Source organism: Pongo pygmaeus, chromosome 18 (genome assembly GCF_028885625.2).
Source record: "Pongo pygmaeus isolate AG05252 chromosome 18, NHGRI_mPonPyg2-v2.0_pri, whole genome shotgun sequence".
Lineage (NCBI taxonomy): Eukaryota > Metazoa > Chordata > Mammalia > Primates > Hominidae > Pongo > Pongo pygmaeus.
In genome coordinates, this window is record NC_072391.2 from 11,544,762 (window position 1) to 11,560,534 (window position 15,773).

Here is a 15,773-nt window from a genome sequence, read left to right on the forward strand (position 1 = left end):
AGCCTAGGGATTTGCCCTCTGAGATTCAATTTCCTCCTCTGTAAAGTGGGAATAAGCAACATTTAACCTCATAAGTTTATGAAGATTACATTGAGGAACATATGTAATGCATCCAGTATGATGATTGACATACCCAAGTCCCTAAATATGTTAGCTGTTTTATAATAGATGCTTCGAGAGTGACACCAATGGGGGGTGGGGCTAGAGTTAGAACTCACTTATTTGACAGATACCTATCACATTTAAAAGTTTCCTGCCAAATGAAATACATCTTAACATCAACCATTCATCCATACACGTATTTATTCATTCAAACCTTTATTGACCAATTTACCTGTCATGTTCAGTGTTTTGTTGTAATGCTGGAAATAAGACTCCTGTTTGCTGAGTAGTTCATCCCCTGTAAGGGCGTTTATCCACCCCTGTGATAGGCAAAACATTTGGCCCCGATTCTTCAGTGTACTCTCAGCATCCACACTTTTGCCATAAAACTTCAAGACCTATCTCATGAAAGGTGGCGTATACCTGCAATCCCTTGACCATGAACTTGGCCACCTGACTTGCTTTGGACAGAAGGATGTTAGCAAACATGAACGTGACCGAGCAGTGGCTTGAAATGTGCACGTGCAGCTAGGCGTTCCTTTCTGTGCTTCTGCCATAGCCAGGAAAAGAGCTTCCCCAGGTAGCTGCTACCTTTTCAGCCTGAGACACAGCATAAACACGTGTGGAGCAGAGACCACACCATTGATTCATGGGCTTGTGGCAGGAAGCAGAGGCACTATCCCCACCCCAGGCAGAGCTTCTCCACTCAACCTGCACTACCATGAGGAAAATAAATGCTTACTGTTGTACGCCTCTAAGATCTCACAGCAAAAAGCTGACCAACACAGCCACAAATCATTATTACACAGCAGAGAACATGGCCAGTGATCTGAGGAAGGTACAAATGCCCTATGGAGAATTCAAAGACTCACATGTTCTTATTTGGGAGTTAAATATAAAACACATTTAGAATGCTTGATGGCACTGTGAGAATCTAGGATTTAATTCTGTGAATAGAAAGAAGATAAGAAGCCACAAGTAATTGTGCACTTCATTCAAATTCACACCAGCCCTATGCACTAGCTAACCTCTGCCTATTTTGATATTGCATTTCACTGTAGTGGTAACTAGATTTTTCTCTCCCACCTCTAGCCTGGCATAGCACATTCTGTAACCATCTCTGAATATAGCCTCCACTATTTGAATGGGGCTTCTGCCCTCTGGCCTGAGTCTTTCTATCCTCCTCATACCGAGCTCATTTTTGGTGTTAACCTGCTATCTGAGCTGACTTTGCTTTTCCTATTTCCTCAGTGTTAGCAATTAAAAGGAAACCAACCTGCCATTCCAAGCCACGGCCAGCCTCTAGAGGCCATGCCAGGAAATCCCGGACTATAGTGAAATCACCAGCTATGAAGTAGAAAGGGCAGACAGGAGGAAATGCTTCTGGTGACACAGCTGGCCCAAGTGGCTGTATAGTTCTATGAATGCCACAGTCTCATTAGACTGTAATAGAGATTGCCTTTCCTTCATTCCTCCACGGGATAAGAACATGAGTTGCCATGTTGGTACAACATGACTCCACCCTGAGTCATGCCTGGTAAGTCTAGGAAGAGTCTTTGACCTCAAAATACATCAGGAATCCTTTCTCTGGAGTGAAATTGAGACTGATTACAGCCTAGTTATGTAATTTTGTACAGCAGGGTCTGTCAACCACAGCCTACCAACATGTGAGGTTGGATAATTTTGTGTTTTGTGATGTAAGGGGCTGTCCTGGACCCTGAAAGGTGTTTTCGTGCATCTTCTAGCCCTGGCCTCTACCCATTAGATCAGCAAGCAGATTCCCAGCCATGATCACTGAATGTGTCTCCAGGCATTGCCAAATGTCACCTGGGGGACAAAATTGCCCTTCACCCTTTGAGAACCACTGCCCTAGAGAGAAGGCCTGTGAATTCCCACTTAAGGCACCAGGACTGTCCTGGATCCTGTCTTTTTCTAAACCTATTTAACTCTTTCCTAAATCCCCTGAGAGAGACTGTATCCTTAGAATACTTTTGTTTGTTAAATTTAGTTATCTAGAATTGCTTTCCATTATAAGCAACCTAAAGAACCATGGTTTCATGTGACAGGAACTCAGTAAATATTTTTAGGGAGCAAACTCATCATGCAAAGATCCACTGGGAAGCCCAGGAGCAAACAAAGCGAGTGTGAGGGTGTCAAGTCCCCCTAAAGAAAGGGGTCACCCGGGGTCTTACCATCACCCACAAACTGAAGCAAGGCCAGGTCAATCTGCCTCTTCCAAGGAGAGCCTTTCTGAAGGGCAATTCCGTAACCGGTGGTGGCAAAGATGTACCCACTCCCGATGGTCACCAGCTTGCAGCCTTCATCCCTCCCGGCCTTGTAATTCAAGACTGCGGCATCGTAGATGAAAGCGTCCAGCTTCCTGAAATGACGAGAAACCAAGGGGTCACAGGGGTGGCCGGGTACCACCTCGGGGTCCAGCTCCTGAGGCCTGATCCTGAAAGCATCACACACTTTCCTTCATGCTGGTGATGATGACTCATGGCCTCTCCATCCCCTCGTCATAAAAGGATCTATTTTTAATGAGGAGATAGAAGCCAGAACCTTTTCTCTCCAACTTACAAGAGACAGCTAAATAAAGACATGAAGGATCCATATACTCAAGTGAGTAAACAGTTGAGTTTGCCGGTCTGCTAAGTGTTTGTCCTTAACACTCCCAATGGTGGAGAACAGTGGCCTATTTAGAAAGGTTCACATCAGAACAAAATAAACCACTAAGGGGCAGAAGAATTTGGTGGTAGTGTGTATGAAGGGGAAAGGAACTAAATAGGAATATTTTTTCCTCCCAAAAGAAATACGTGTGCTGCTTATTTATCATACAGAAATTATTGCAGAATTTTTAAAAATCCAAATAATATAGAAAAGTATTAAAAATACAATTAAAATTAAAACTACCTATAATTCTATAACTTAGACTCAACCTTTGTTAACATGTTAGTGAACAGCCTTCCAAATTTTTTAGTGAGTATGCACAAACATGCATACACGGAGATTGGCAAACTTTTTTCTTTAAAGACAAGATAATAAACAGTTGAGGCTTTGTGGGCCATACCGTCTCTGTTGCAGCTATTAAACTCTGCTGTTGTAGGGTATTATGGGCTGCAATGTGTCCACCCCTAACATTCATACAGAAGTAGGATGAACCCCTAATCCACTGTGGCTGGTGTCCTTATAAAAAGGAGAAATCTGAACACAGACAAGCACACAGGGAGGATGCCATATGAAGACTGGAGTTATGCTGCTGCAAGCCAAGGAACTACCAGAAGCCAGGAGAGAGGTCTGGAACAGATCCCTCCCTGGAGCCTTCGGTGGAAGCGTGGTCCTGCAGATGCCCTGATCTTGGACATCTAGCCTCCAGAGCTGCGAGACAGTCATTTCTGTTGTTTAAGCCACTCAGGTTGCATTCGTTTGTTATGGCTGCCCTAGGAAACCAAGACATAGCGCCAAAGCAACCATAGAGAATGTGTAAACAAACGAACTTTGCTCTGTTCCGATAAAATGTTATTTAGGAAAACAGATGGGTCCATGGGATGTAGTTTGCCAACCCTTGTTTTAATCCCGAAAATGTTATTATGCCACAAAAACTATTTCACAAATTGCTTTCTTCTCTCATTCCATACCTAGTGAATGTATTTCCATGTCAATAAACATAGCACTTTAAAATTCTTTTTTGATATACTTATTTTTATTGAGGTATAACGTATGTGCAATAAAATGCATGATGAATTTTTACATATGTATATATCCTTGAAATTACCATGCAGTTCAAAATGTGGAATGTTATCATTTCCTTAGAAATCCTATGCATACCCCAGAAAACAAGCATCAGGTAATCTCTCCAAGGGCACAACTGTGCCTAAATATTATTATTATTATTATTATTCAGATGGAGTCTCACTCCATTGCCCAGACTGGAGTGCGATGGTGCGATCTCAGCTCACTGCAAACTCCACCTCCCGGATTCAAGTGATTCTCGTGCCTCAGCCTCCCAAACAGCTGGGATTACAGGTGCTGCCACCACTCCCGGCTAATTTTTATATTTTTAGTAGAGACAGGGTTTCACCATGTTGATCAGGCTGGTCTTGAACTCCTGGCCTCAAGTGATCCACCCACCTCGGCTTCCCAAAGTGCTGAAATTACAGGTGCTAATTATGATTAGATCCCTATCAGTAGTCCTGGATATTGTTTCCAAATGTTAAAGTTATTTAACCAGGCTGAAATGATCACTGTGGAATGCAAGGATGAATGTCTCAACTCTAAAATGGGTAAGAAAACTAAATCGGAGATGACTCAACTTCATGACACTTTCTCAACTTTATTGCCTTTCTTTCTTTAACAAGAAAACATAAAACAGTGAAGCAAAAAAATAAAAATAAAAATGGCAAAGAGAGGATGTGAAACACTGCATCTTTTCAGAGACAGCTGCCGAAGGACTCCTTATGGGAACAAAACTATTTGGCAGGTTTACAGCCATGTTCTTCATTTTAATTTTTTTTTGTTTCTATAGTGGTTTGAGGTGGCGCAAAACTGTAGGACTTGTCTCATCCACAGAAACACTCTGAAGCTTTGATCTCAAGGTGGGGTTATCAGAGACTTGGTTTTAGGCTCTAAGAGTATTTAAAGGGAATCAGATCAAGCAGCAGCAGAAGAGAACCGGGCACTGATTGGCAACAGTGATGGTAACCTAGAGCTGTCATACGTAACCTAGAGCAACCTAGAGCTTGGCTTGATGACAGCAAGTCAAGAGGAACAGCCAGCAATAGTGAGACCTGCAGAAATATGGGATGGAGAGTTATACAAGGTCAAAAGTAACTTGTGTATAATGGGAGTAGGGTGTGTAACAGGAACACTGGAGTAGTAGGTAAAAGGAACCTGAGTTCTAGTCTAGGCTAGGATGATGGTGCAACCTCAGGAAAGTCACTTCCTCCTTTTGGATTTCTGGTTTCTCTTCTGTGAGAGGTGGTGTTCATTGTGGTCTTGCTGAGACACTTGTTCAGCTGCAGTATTCTAAGATTGTGTGAGCCAACAGTCACATTCTGTGGCTATCCATAGGGAAATTGAAACTCTGGATAACACATGTATCCTAAGGACTTAGGGCCGTGGAAGGTGTTGGTCTCTTGATAAAGCTGAGATACTTGCAACGTCAATACTTCCCATATCCAAGTTGCCATGGAGATATACAACCTTGGTTTTATTTAGACTTTCTAAGTACCACCCAACTCTTGTCTCTCCATTCCTCAAAAAATAAACATACACACACACACGTACACATGGGCACATTCAAACATCAACGCCCTCTGTTGGAATTCATGGGGTGAAACCTTCTCCCATCCTGCTAAGCCACTGTGCACTGAGGTGCTGCTGGGTTGGAAATCTAAACACGTACCTAGCAACCACATGAGAGTTGTCCAGAAGCAGTTTAAGTTGGTATTTTATGGACAGGCATAGACATCTGCAAATCAGTACCATATTTCATGACAGGTCTTTTTGAGCTGAGCAACAAACAGACATATGAGTACAAGGAATAAAGGAAGTTTTCTTTGGGAACAAAGTTTGTAAAACCACAATGCTGAAAAGTCAGAGGCAGGACAGCTGCAAAAGATGTGGTTGACTCTGACCAAAGCAATTACACATTGGCATGACTGGGGTGGGCTGGTGGTCATGCTGTCAGAGGGGTCTGGCCATGGAGGGGCACAATTGGGCCAGCCCTCCATGGCCTGACTGTCATCTTAGGGCCACGTCAGAACTGAAGTGATTACAACACAGAAAGGAAACTGTAGGGCCACAGGAACTGGTTTCTAGATTCTAGAGAGCTGGGGCCTACACACAATGGGCTACAGAAAACTGCATGTTTAAAAATATCCTGGGGCATACACAGTCTCCTCTCAGAGAGATGGTCATTGTCTGAGATACCATCTCACACCAGTCAGAATGGGCTATTATTAAAAAAGTCAAAAAATAACAGGTGCTGGCAAGGTTGTGAAGAAAAAGAAACAAACACTCTTGGTGGGAGTGTAGATTAGTGCAACCATTGTGGAAAGCAGTGTGGCGATTCCTCAAAGACCTATACTGGGTATATACCCAAAGGAATGTAAATCATTCTATTATAAAGACACAGGCACACGTATGTTCACTGCAGCACTATTCACAATAGCAAAGACACGGCATCAACCTAAATGCCTACCAGTGATAGACTAGATAAAGAAAATTTGGTACATATACACCATGGAATACTATGCAACCATAACAAAGAACAACATCATGTCCTTTGCAGAGACATGAATGGAGCTGCAGACCATTATCCTGAGCAAACTGATGCAGGAACAAACTATGAATTAAAATAATAACAAATGGAATCACTAATAATCGCTTTTAAAAAAAAGAGATGGCCATTGTCTGCAAAGTGTTTTATAAAATACTTAGCATTTTACAGACATCCTCCCACTGAGGCCTCACAACTGTCCAGTAGCAAGATATTATTATTGTTATTATTTTTCTATTCTGTCTATGAGCAGACAAGGTTCGGAGAGGCTAAGGCAGCCTGGGGCTCATTGGTGATATTTCCAGACTTTATATTATAAAACCCTCTAGGACAATACTGTCCAATAGAACTTTCTGCAATGCTGGAAATGCTCTGACACTATTTACTATGGATATTGAGCACTTGAAATATGTTTAGTGCAACTGAGTTGTAAATTTCATTTAATTTCATTAATTTAGATTGTAATGTACGGGGTCCCATGTACCTATGGGCTATTGCAGTGGACGGCACAGCCCTAGCTGTTCCGTGGCAAGCAAGGGGAAGGCTTAGGGAGCGGGACTCTGGGTCTCCCTTCTTGCTCTGACCCAAAAAGTCTACTTTTGATCTGTTTTCTATCGGAAAAAATAATTGTTCCTGTTGTTAAAAAGGAAAAAAAATCCCCGAAATCTCTGAGACTTGTCATCAGGGACTTTGGGCAAAGAACCTGTATTTCTCAGGCTCAGTTTTCTCTATGAAAAATAGAGCCAACTCGCCGGGCACAGTGGCTAGTGCCTGTAGTCCCAGCACTTTGGGAGGCCGAAGTGGGCGGATCACCTGAGGTCAGGAGTTTGAGACCAGCCTAACCAACATGGAGAAACCCCATATCTACTAAAATTACAACAAAAAAAAAGCTGGGCATGGTGGCACATGCCTGTAATTCTAGCTCCTCGGGAGGCTGAGGCAGGAGAATCTATTGAACCCGGGAGGCCCAGGTTGCAGTGAGCCGAGATTGCACCATTGCACTCCGGCCTGGGCAACAAGAACAAAACTCCATCTCAAAAAAAGAAAGAAAGAAAGAAAAATGGAGCCAACAATATTTGCCCTTAGAGGGCTGTTGGGAATAAAGTGGTATTATATAAGTAAAGCATGTGTGCAATGCTCAGAACATAACAAATGCTCAAAACACGTAAATGCATTCAATCAAATTCAGATTTTATGCCAAAGGGGCTCACCAATTTTATGGATCCTATAGGAGAAATCCAGTTCTCCATACTTTATATGCATTATTATATATTTTTTGGTCCTTCTCCTTGTGCAGGGATGGGCATACTACTGCTATCCCCATTGTCAGATGGAGAAACTGAGGCATTGAGCATTAAAGTGACTCAGTACCACCAACCAGCCCATACGTGTCAAAAGTGGCATTGGAACCTATGCAGTCTGACACCAAAGATCACTGACATAACCACTGTTACCAAGCCATGTTATCCATAAGACTTGTAGAGTAAATGGAGGCAGCTCTATTACTTAGGAAATTCAGATTGGGGGTTTTAGCTATAAATAAGCCAAATGTTTTGAAAGAAGAGGCAAGAATGGGGCCAGAGCAGCCAGAGTTTCAATAGTCGTGGTGGGTTGTTCCACTTCATCTGTCTCGTTCCCAACAGCCACAGAATCATCTAAGGGGCTGGAGTTACCTCCATAGAAAACTCTTGCCCCTAACAGAGTCTACTCCAGTCCATCAGAAGACATGTAGGTATAGGTGGCCATAGCTTCTTGTTGAAGATGGAGGGTAAGAAAGAGAAAAAAGGCCACCTGAAACGGAAGCCTGCCATATTTCAAGTGCTTAATTTCCATAGTAGACAGTGTCAGAGTATTAGTCCTATGTGGACCAATGGCATTTGGAGGGGTTGAGCTGCGACTGCTGGATGCAGAGTGATGTGTTAGGCTGCAGCCTGGTATTGGCAGCACTGGCTTAGAACACCAATGAGGGGCTGGTTCCTTAGAACCAAGAGCATCCAACTGAAAGCCCAATTAAGAACACACAGCTAAGGGAACCCAGTTACTCTTCTCTGCTTGGTGCATGTTCTCTTCCTTTTTTCAAGAGGAAATTGTCTTTGTGCCACATTCTCAGTTCCTACCCAGGTACCAGGGTTGTGTTTCTCCCACTGGGCAGGAGGACGTTCAGAGGTCAGGTCTGAGAACTGTGGGATGTTGCCTGTGATGAGGACAGAGACACCATCTGACACACTGGGGTGCCTGCCACCTTTCTGCCTCCACTCCCTATAGAAGATGTTGGAGAGGAGTGATCCCTCTTCTCCAATGTCTGTGACAGACCAAAGACACCTTGGCTTCCCACCATGAGGGCTGGAGCAGTGCTGGAGCCCAAAAGAATGCCATGGTATGCTGGCTACATGACAGGCTCACCCCCTGCCAGGTATCTTAGTGGCTGTGCGGGTGCCATTACCTTCTCCATCACCGGCAGTCCTCAAGGAGCACAAATGATTAGAAATGACAGTAATTCAGAATGAGAGGGGGAAATAAGACCTCCTCTGTGTAAATTAGCAAAGAAGCAAGGTAAGGACGGATGTCACATGTGCCCCGTGCTACTTTAACCTAGTGGTTTCCTGCCATCCTTATTGACAGCTCTCAAGAGCTGCTACAGCTTTCACAAGCGTGTAGATCTGACCCCATTCCTTTAGTCAGTGGGTCTCTCTTATACCTGCACAATGGCCTTGAAAGTCCAATCCTAGCGCCAAGACTGTTTGTTGGCAAATCTAATTGTCCCTACATTGGGGAGGACCATACCCCACAGTAGAGGCATGGACACATTAGGGATGGGAACTTGTATTGTCAAGCGGCTTGACATTTCCTAATCAAAAGTTTCCGGTTTTAGCTCATCATCTTCTTATGCATGTTTGCAGATGCTCTCTGGGGGTCTCAGCACATTTAAAGGCTAATTATATAGTTAAAGTTAATTATTCATTCATTAACATTCAAGAAGCCTTTAACAAGACACTGCTTGTCTTGATGAATTAATGAAACCAGCATGTGCACGTGTGTGTGTGTGTGTGTGTGTGTGTGTGTGTGTGTGTGTATGTATGTTACTGAAAATTAAACTAAAACATCTCTTTGATGATAACTGAACGTATTTTTTTCAAATCAAACCAAACCCTTGCCAGGAAGAGAAACACATTAGCACGTGAGGTCAGTTGGCATGTTTGGGCAACTGTGGAACAGGGAACACAATTCAGATTTGTCTTCACCAGCTCCATGAGTGAAGCCCGGTCATGGGACCTCTCTGAGCTTCAGTATTCTCATCTGTAAGATGGGAAATAATACCTTATTACAGGGCTGGCTGTTGGATGGATTAAAATGGAAGTGAAGGTGTTTTGCTTGTAATTGCAGATACTGGTGGGATTTAGGAGATTGTCTGGCAGTGGTGGTATCATTATGCAGAGAAGCAGTGGAGGTGTGGATCACCACCAGGTACCCATCGGGGAAGGGCATTCATGATCCCCAGAAATGGTATCACTGAGGCATGACAACCTTTGAAATTGTTTACTTGGGCAAGAGACACTCAACCTATATAGAGACTACCTGCCATCAGCACAGGATGGTCTAAAACTGGCTTTGGGAAAATGGCCTAGAATCACATTTTAATTCTGGGTTTGTGAATACAAACTCTAAAGTCAGAGCTTTACCAACATTGATGAATTTTCACAAAGGAAGCATTCTTCAAAGCAAACTCCATTAAGCTAATTTAATTCCTCTATCGATGTCTTGCATAGCATAGTTAAATTGTTTCCAATTTTTTGGGAAACATTTTTACTGGGGTCAATTCTTTTGTGTTTAAATTTTATAAATATTTGCTTCATCGATCAGCATTTGGACCACAACAAATTTTACTAATTTATAACTTCTGCCATTTTGAGTTTTCTTTTGTGGTTATTATTTCCACTAAGTCCAGTTCTCCTGGGTCAAAATTGTACAGAGATCCAAAATTAGCTAAGAAGATTTGAGTCATCTGTGGATTTTTAGTCAATACCAAATTTCACCCTGTGTGCTTTCGGCTCTTGTCAGTTTATTTTGTGTAGTTTATTTTTTACCAATAATATTCACTGTGAATTGGGCAAAAAAGATGGATGGTTAATATTTATTTTTTTAGCTGAGAATAAATCCTGAGTGATTTTGTAAGACAGAGGCAGAGAGAAGCAGAGAAGGGGAGACGATAGAAGAGAGGAAGAGAACTAGGGAGGAGGAAGAGATCCAGATGGAAGGAGGTACCAAGCAAAACAGGAAGACAGAGACAGAAAGAGAGAAAGAAGATGAGAAAGAGAAAGTGAGGAAGAGAAACAAAAGGAGAAAGAGATAGTAGTAAGGTACAGAGAGGGAGAGAATAAAAAGTGAGATATATTAATTGCAAGAAACTAAGAGAAAAAAGGGGGGAAAGAAAGAGAGAAAAAGAGGATAGAAGAAGGTGATGGGGAAGGAGTGAGAAGGACAGTGATATTGTTTGTCTGTGTGCCCACCCAAATCTCATCTTGAATTGTAGCTCTCATAATTCCCACCTGTTGTGGGAGGGACCCGGTGGGGGACAAATGAATCATGGGGGCAGTTTCCCCCATACGGTTCTTGTGGTAGTGAATAAGTCTCATGAGATATGATTGTCTTAGAAGAGTTTTCCCCTTTTACTTGGTTCTTATTCTCTCTTGCCTGACACCATGTAAGACATGCCTTTCACCTTCCACCGTGATTGTGAGGCCTCCCCAGCCACGTGGAACTCTGAGTCCATTAAACCTCTTTTTCCTTATAAATTACCCAGTCTCGGGCATGTCTTTATCAGCAGTGTGAAAATGGACTAATAGAGAGAGAGAGAGGGAGACAGAGAGGAAGAGGGGGAGAAAGGGGGGGAGGGAGGGAGAGGGGGAAGGAGAGGGGGAGAGAGAGGGGGAGGGAGAGGGGAGGGACAGAGGGAGGGGGGAGGGAGGGAGGAGGGAGAGAAGGAGGGGGGAGGAGGGAGGGAGGGAGGGGGGAGGGAGTGGGGGGGGAGGGAGAGAGGGAGAGAGGGAGGGAGGGGGGAGGGAGAGAGGGAGAGAGAGAGGGAGAGAGGGAGAGAGAGAGGGAGGGAGGGAGAGAGGGAGGGAGAGGGGAGGGAGGGGGAGGGAGAGAGGGAGGGAGAGGGGAGGGAGGGGGAGGGAGAGAGGGAGGGAGAGGGGAGGGAGGGGGGAGGGAGAGGGGAGGGAGAGAGGGGAGGGAGAGAGGGAGGGAGAGGGGAGGGAGAGAGGGAGAGGGGAAGGGAGAGAGGGAGGGAGAGACAGAGGGAGGGGGGAGGGAGAGAGGGAGGGAGGGAGGGGGAGGGGGGAGGGAGGGAGGGGGAGGGGGGAGGGAGAGAGGGAGGGAGGGGGGAGGGAGAGAGGGAGAGAGAGAGGGAGGGAGGGAGAGAGGGAGGGAGAGAGGGAGGGAGGGAGGGAGGGAGAGGGGAAGGAGAGAGAGAGGGAGAGAGAGGGGGAGGGAGAGGGGAGGGAGAGAGGGAGGGAGAGGGGGAGGAGAGAGGGAGGGAGAGGGGGAGGAGAGAGGGAGGGAGAGAGGGAGGGAGAAAGGGAGGGAGAGAGGGAGGGAGAGGGGAAGGAGAGAGGGAGGGAGAGAGGGAGGGAGAGGGGAAGGAGGTGGGGAGGGAGAGAGGGAGGGAGGGGGGAAGGAGAGGGGAAGGAGAGAGGGAGGGAGAGGGGAGGGAGAGGGGAAGGAGAGAGGAAGGGAGAGAGGGAGGGAGGGAGAGAGGGAGGGAGGGAGAGAGAGGGAGGGAGAGGGGAAGGGAGGGAGAGAGAGGGAGGGAGGGGGGAGGGAGAGAGGGAGGGAGAGGGGGAGGGAGAGAGAGGGAGGGAGGGGGGAGAGGGGGAGGGAGGGGGGAGGGAGAGGGGGAGGGAGGGGGGAGGGAGAGAGGGAGGGAGGGGGGAGGGAGAGGGGGAGGGAGAGAGGGAAGAGAAACAGAGAGAGAGAGAAAGAGAAAGAATACCCAAGAGATGAATGTACCCCCTTTGTCTATTGACTGCTAATTTCAAAGATAGGGAAGGATTGAAATGATTGTGCAAATCCATCTAGCTGTAAGTACTTTGTTTCTGTTAAATGTAACGTTGGACCCAAACTGACTATGCCCAAGGAGTTGAGACAGTATGTAATCCAGTCTCTTCATTTTTCAGATGAGGACACTGAGGCCCAGAGATCTCTGCCCAATGTTTCCAGACCGGTCTGTCACTCACCAAAGCAGTGTGCCTTCAGGACACCATTGCTGGGCTCCCCCAGTGCAAGGCCTCAGCTGGGATGCAGGGTCACAGAACTGGCTCTGCATACTTTGTGGAAAGTTAGGAAAGTCTAAATATTTCTCTAAGCCTTGATTTCCCCATCTGACAGGAAGGAAAACATAATCTGTCTCCTATGTTTATGCACTGGTTGAATGAAGTCACAGCCATAAATTTGCTTGGTGAATTGCAAAGCACTATGCAATACTGTATTTTCTTCACCACGACTCATGCTCTGACATAGGAACAGTATTGGTTCTTTCTGGAATGTTACTCTTTATAGAGCTTCTTAGATTGTACTTTTCAAGGGTTGAGGTCAGAGCTAACCATTCTGCTGCAGATTTCATGAAGCATAGCATTTTTATAATATTAGAAAGATGACTCAAAAAGGTTTTCTTTGTTCAGACTTTTCTTGAACATTTACTATGTGCTGGACACTGCACTCTTTGCCTGAATATCTCATTTAATCTTTACAGTGTACTTCTAAGTGAAGGCAGCACAATAGTATAATTTTATAAAAGTGGAAAACTGGAGTCTAAGATGTTAATTAACTTGTCCAAGGTCCCAACACTGGATGTCACTGGAGTGGGAATTCGAATCCAGGATGCTTATCCTTTAAGCACCCCATCATACTGTTAGTAGTGACGACATCGCGGAACTTGTCACACAGGAGGACTGAAAGACAGGGACTCTCAGGGGCCAGAAAACATGAGAGTGAAAGAGAGATTCCGAAAAACATCGAGATTTGTGAAAATGCTATTATGTGTTAGATGGAGTGCAGGGTACTTTCCATAAGTCAACTTAGTTATTTCTCAGAGGAATTCCAGGAAATAGGATTTTACACACGTGGGAAACAGGCTCAGAGAGGTTATTTAATTTGCCAAAGGTCACACAGCTGGTATTAGAGGTAGAATGTTAAAGTAGGCATTTCTTACTCCAAAATCCACTCTCTGCACCAAGAGGCCACTCAGAAAATATAAAAATAAGCAAATCAAATAAATTGACTACCTAAGTTTGAAGGCTTCAAGAAAATATAAATACTTACGCCCAGAAATTCTATGTCCTGGTTTCATTCCTAGAAAACCACTTGTAGAGGTACACAGAGGACTCCCCAGTGATCCTTAACACAGCCATATGACTGATAGCCCTAATCCCACCCCCAAAAACCAAATCTAGTAAGAAGAAAATGCTTAAAAATACTCTGATGCATGCATATCATAGAATTCTTTCCAGCAGTCAAAGAGAATGAAGGCAAAAAATGGAAAGCTCTCCAAAACTTATCGTTGACTGAAAACCAAACTGTGACATACTGCATAGAGTTTGATAGCATTCCACAGAATAAAATTTTATTCTGTGTGGACATATTAATACATGCAAATGCAGACCAGGCACAGTGGCTCACTCCTGTAATCCCAACACTTTGGGAGGCCAAAGTGGGTGGATTACTGAAGGTCAGGAGTTTGAGATCAGCCTGGGCAACAATGATGAAACCCTATCTCTATTAAAAATACAAAAATCAGCTGGGCATCATGGCGCACCCCTGTAGTCCCAGCTACTCAGGAGGCTGAGGCAGGAGAATCACTTGAACCTGGGAGGCAGAGATTGCAATAAGCCAAGATCGTACCACTGCACTCCAGCCTGGGCAAGAGAGCAAGACTCTGTCTCAGAAAAACAAAAACATATGCAAACGCATATAACAAAAGTCTGGGAGAAATGGAACGTACATCAAACAGACAACAATTTGGCATTGAGACGCCAAGCCAAAGAAATGCTTCCTTAGCTGTATTTTCATTTTTTTTTTTTTTTACAATGAGGATACATTTTTTAATGAGAAGCAATATAGCATAATGGTTAAGGGCATAGCTCCTAGAGCCAGTTCAAATCCCAGCTCTGAAGCTTACCAGCACTGTGCCTGTGTCATGACTTAATCTGTCTGTATAGTGGAGATGCTGGGCATGCCAACCTCCCGGAGAAGCTGTGAGGATTAAACCAAGAGTTATAGGTAATGCACTCATAAAAGCTGCTGGGGCCGGGTGCGGTGGCTCGTGCCAGTAATCCTAACACTTTGGGAGGCTGAGGAGGGTGGATCCCCTGAGGTCGGGAGTTCAAGACCAGTCTGGCCAAGATGGTGAAACCCCATCTCTACTAAAATTACAAAAATTAGCTGGGCATGGTGGCACACACCTGTAACCCCAGCTACTCTGGAGGCTGAGGCAGGAGAATCACTTGATCCTGGGAGGTGGAGGTTGCAGTGGGCCAAGATCGCACCGTTGCACTCCAGCCTGGGTGAACAAGCCACACTCTGTCTCAAAAAGAAAAAACTTCCTGGCATGGAGTGAGGGCTACCTAAACAACTGAGACCAGGAGGCAGGGGATAGGGAAGGTATGGGAAATTGGCCAGCATAATTATCACCTGATGGTGGGGGTTCACATGCAAGAATCCACTTTGCATACCTGTGGGCTGTGCATCCCTATGGAATACACCACCACTCCCCACAGCACACCCAGATAAAATACTGGGCAGCATGGCCTCTTCCCCTGGTCCCCAAGACACCTGAGGACAGCCTCCACTGGCAGCGCTGATGTCGGATACCTATCAGGAGGTGATGTTGGGAAAACCACACTACAGCCTAGGTGAGTATACCTCCAAATTCATGTCCATCTGGGACATCAGAGTATGCCCTTATTTGAAAAATCATGTCTTTGCAGATATAATTATTTAAGGATCTTGAGATAAAGTCATCCTGGATTTAGGGTGGGTCCTAACTCCAACGGCTGGAGTCCTTAGAAGAAGAGGAGACATACCAAGGGAAGAAGGTCACCTGGAGATGGAGGCAGATTGGAGTGATGCAGCCATAAGCCAAGAAATACCTGGAGGCACCAGAAACTGGAGGAGGCAAAGAATGGCCCTCGCTTAGAGCCTTCAGAGGGAGCAAGGCCCTGCTAACACCTTGATTTTGGACTCTGGCCCCCAGAACTGAGAGAATAAAATTCTGTTGTTGCAACCCACCATGCCTGTGGTTATTTGTTATGGCCACTCTAGGAAACTACTTCACTGGGGCCACCTGAAGGTGCAGTACCCGAGTTCCTATCACTCCTCCACCTGCATTTCTCTA

The 15,773-nt window shown here is 45.0% G+C and overlaps 1 protein-coding gene across 3 annotated transcripts in view; it reads right to left on the reverse strand.

Annotated features, from left to right (window-relative positions):
• The window catches only part of GRIN2A (glutamate ionotropic receptor NMDA type subunit 2A), a 429,030-nt gene that overhangs the window by 42,473 nt on the left and 370,784 nt on the right, over nt 1-15,773 (reverse strand). For all 3 annotated transcript variants that reach the window (XM_054452862.2, XM_054452861.2, XM_054452863.2), the window contains one exon: nt 2,295-2,482. In XM_054452862.2, coding sequence (XP_054308837.1) covers nt 2,295-2,482 — 188 coding nt within the window. The remainder of the gene's footprint in view (nt 1-2,294; nt 2,483-15,773) is intronic.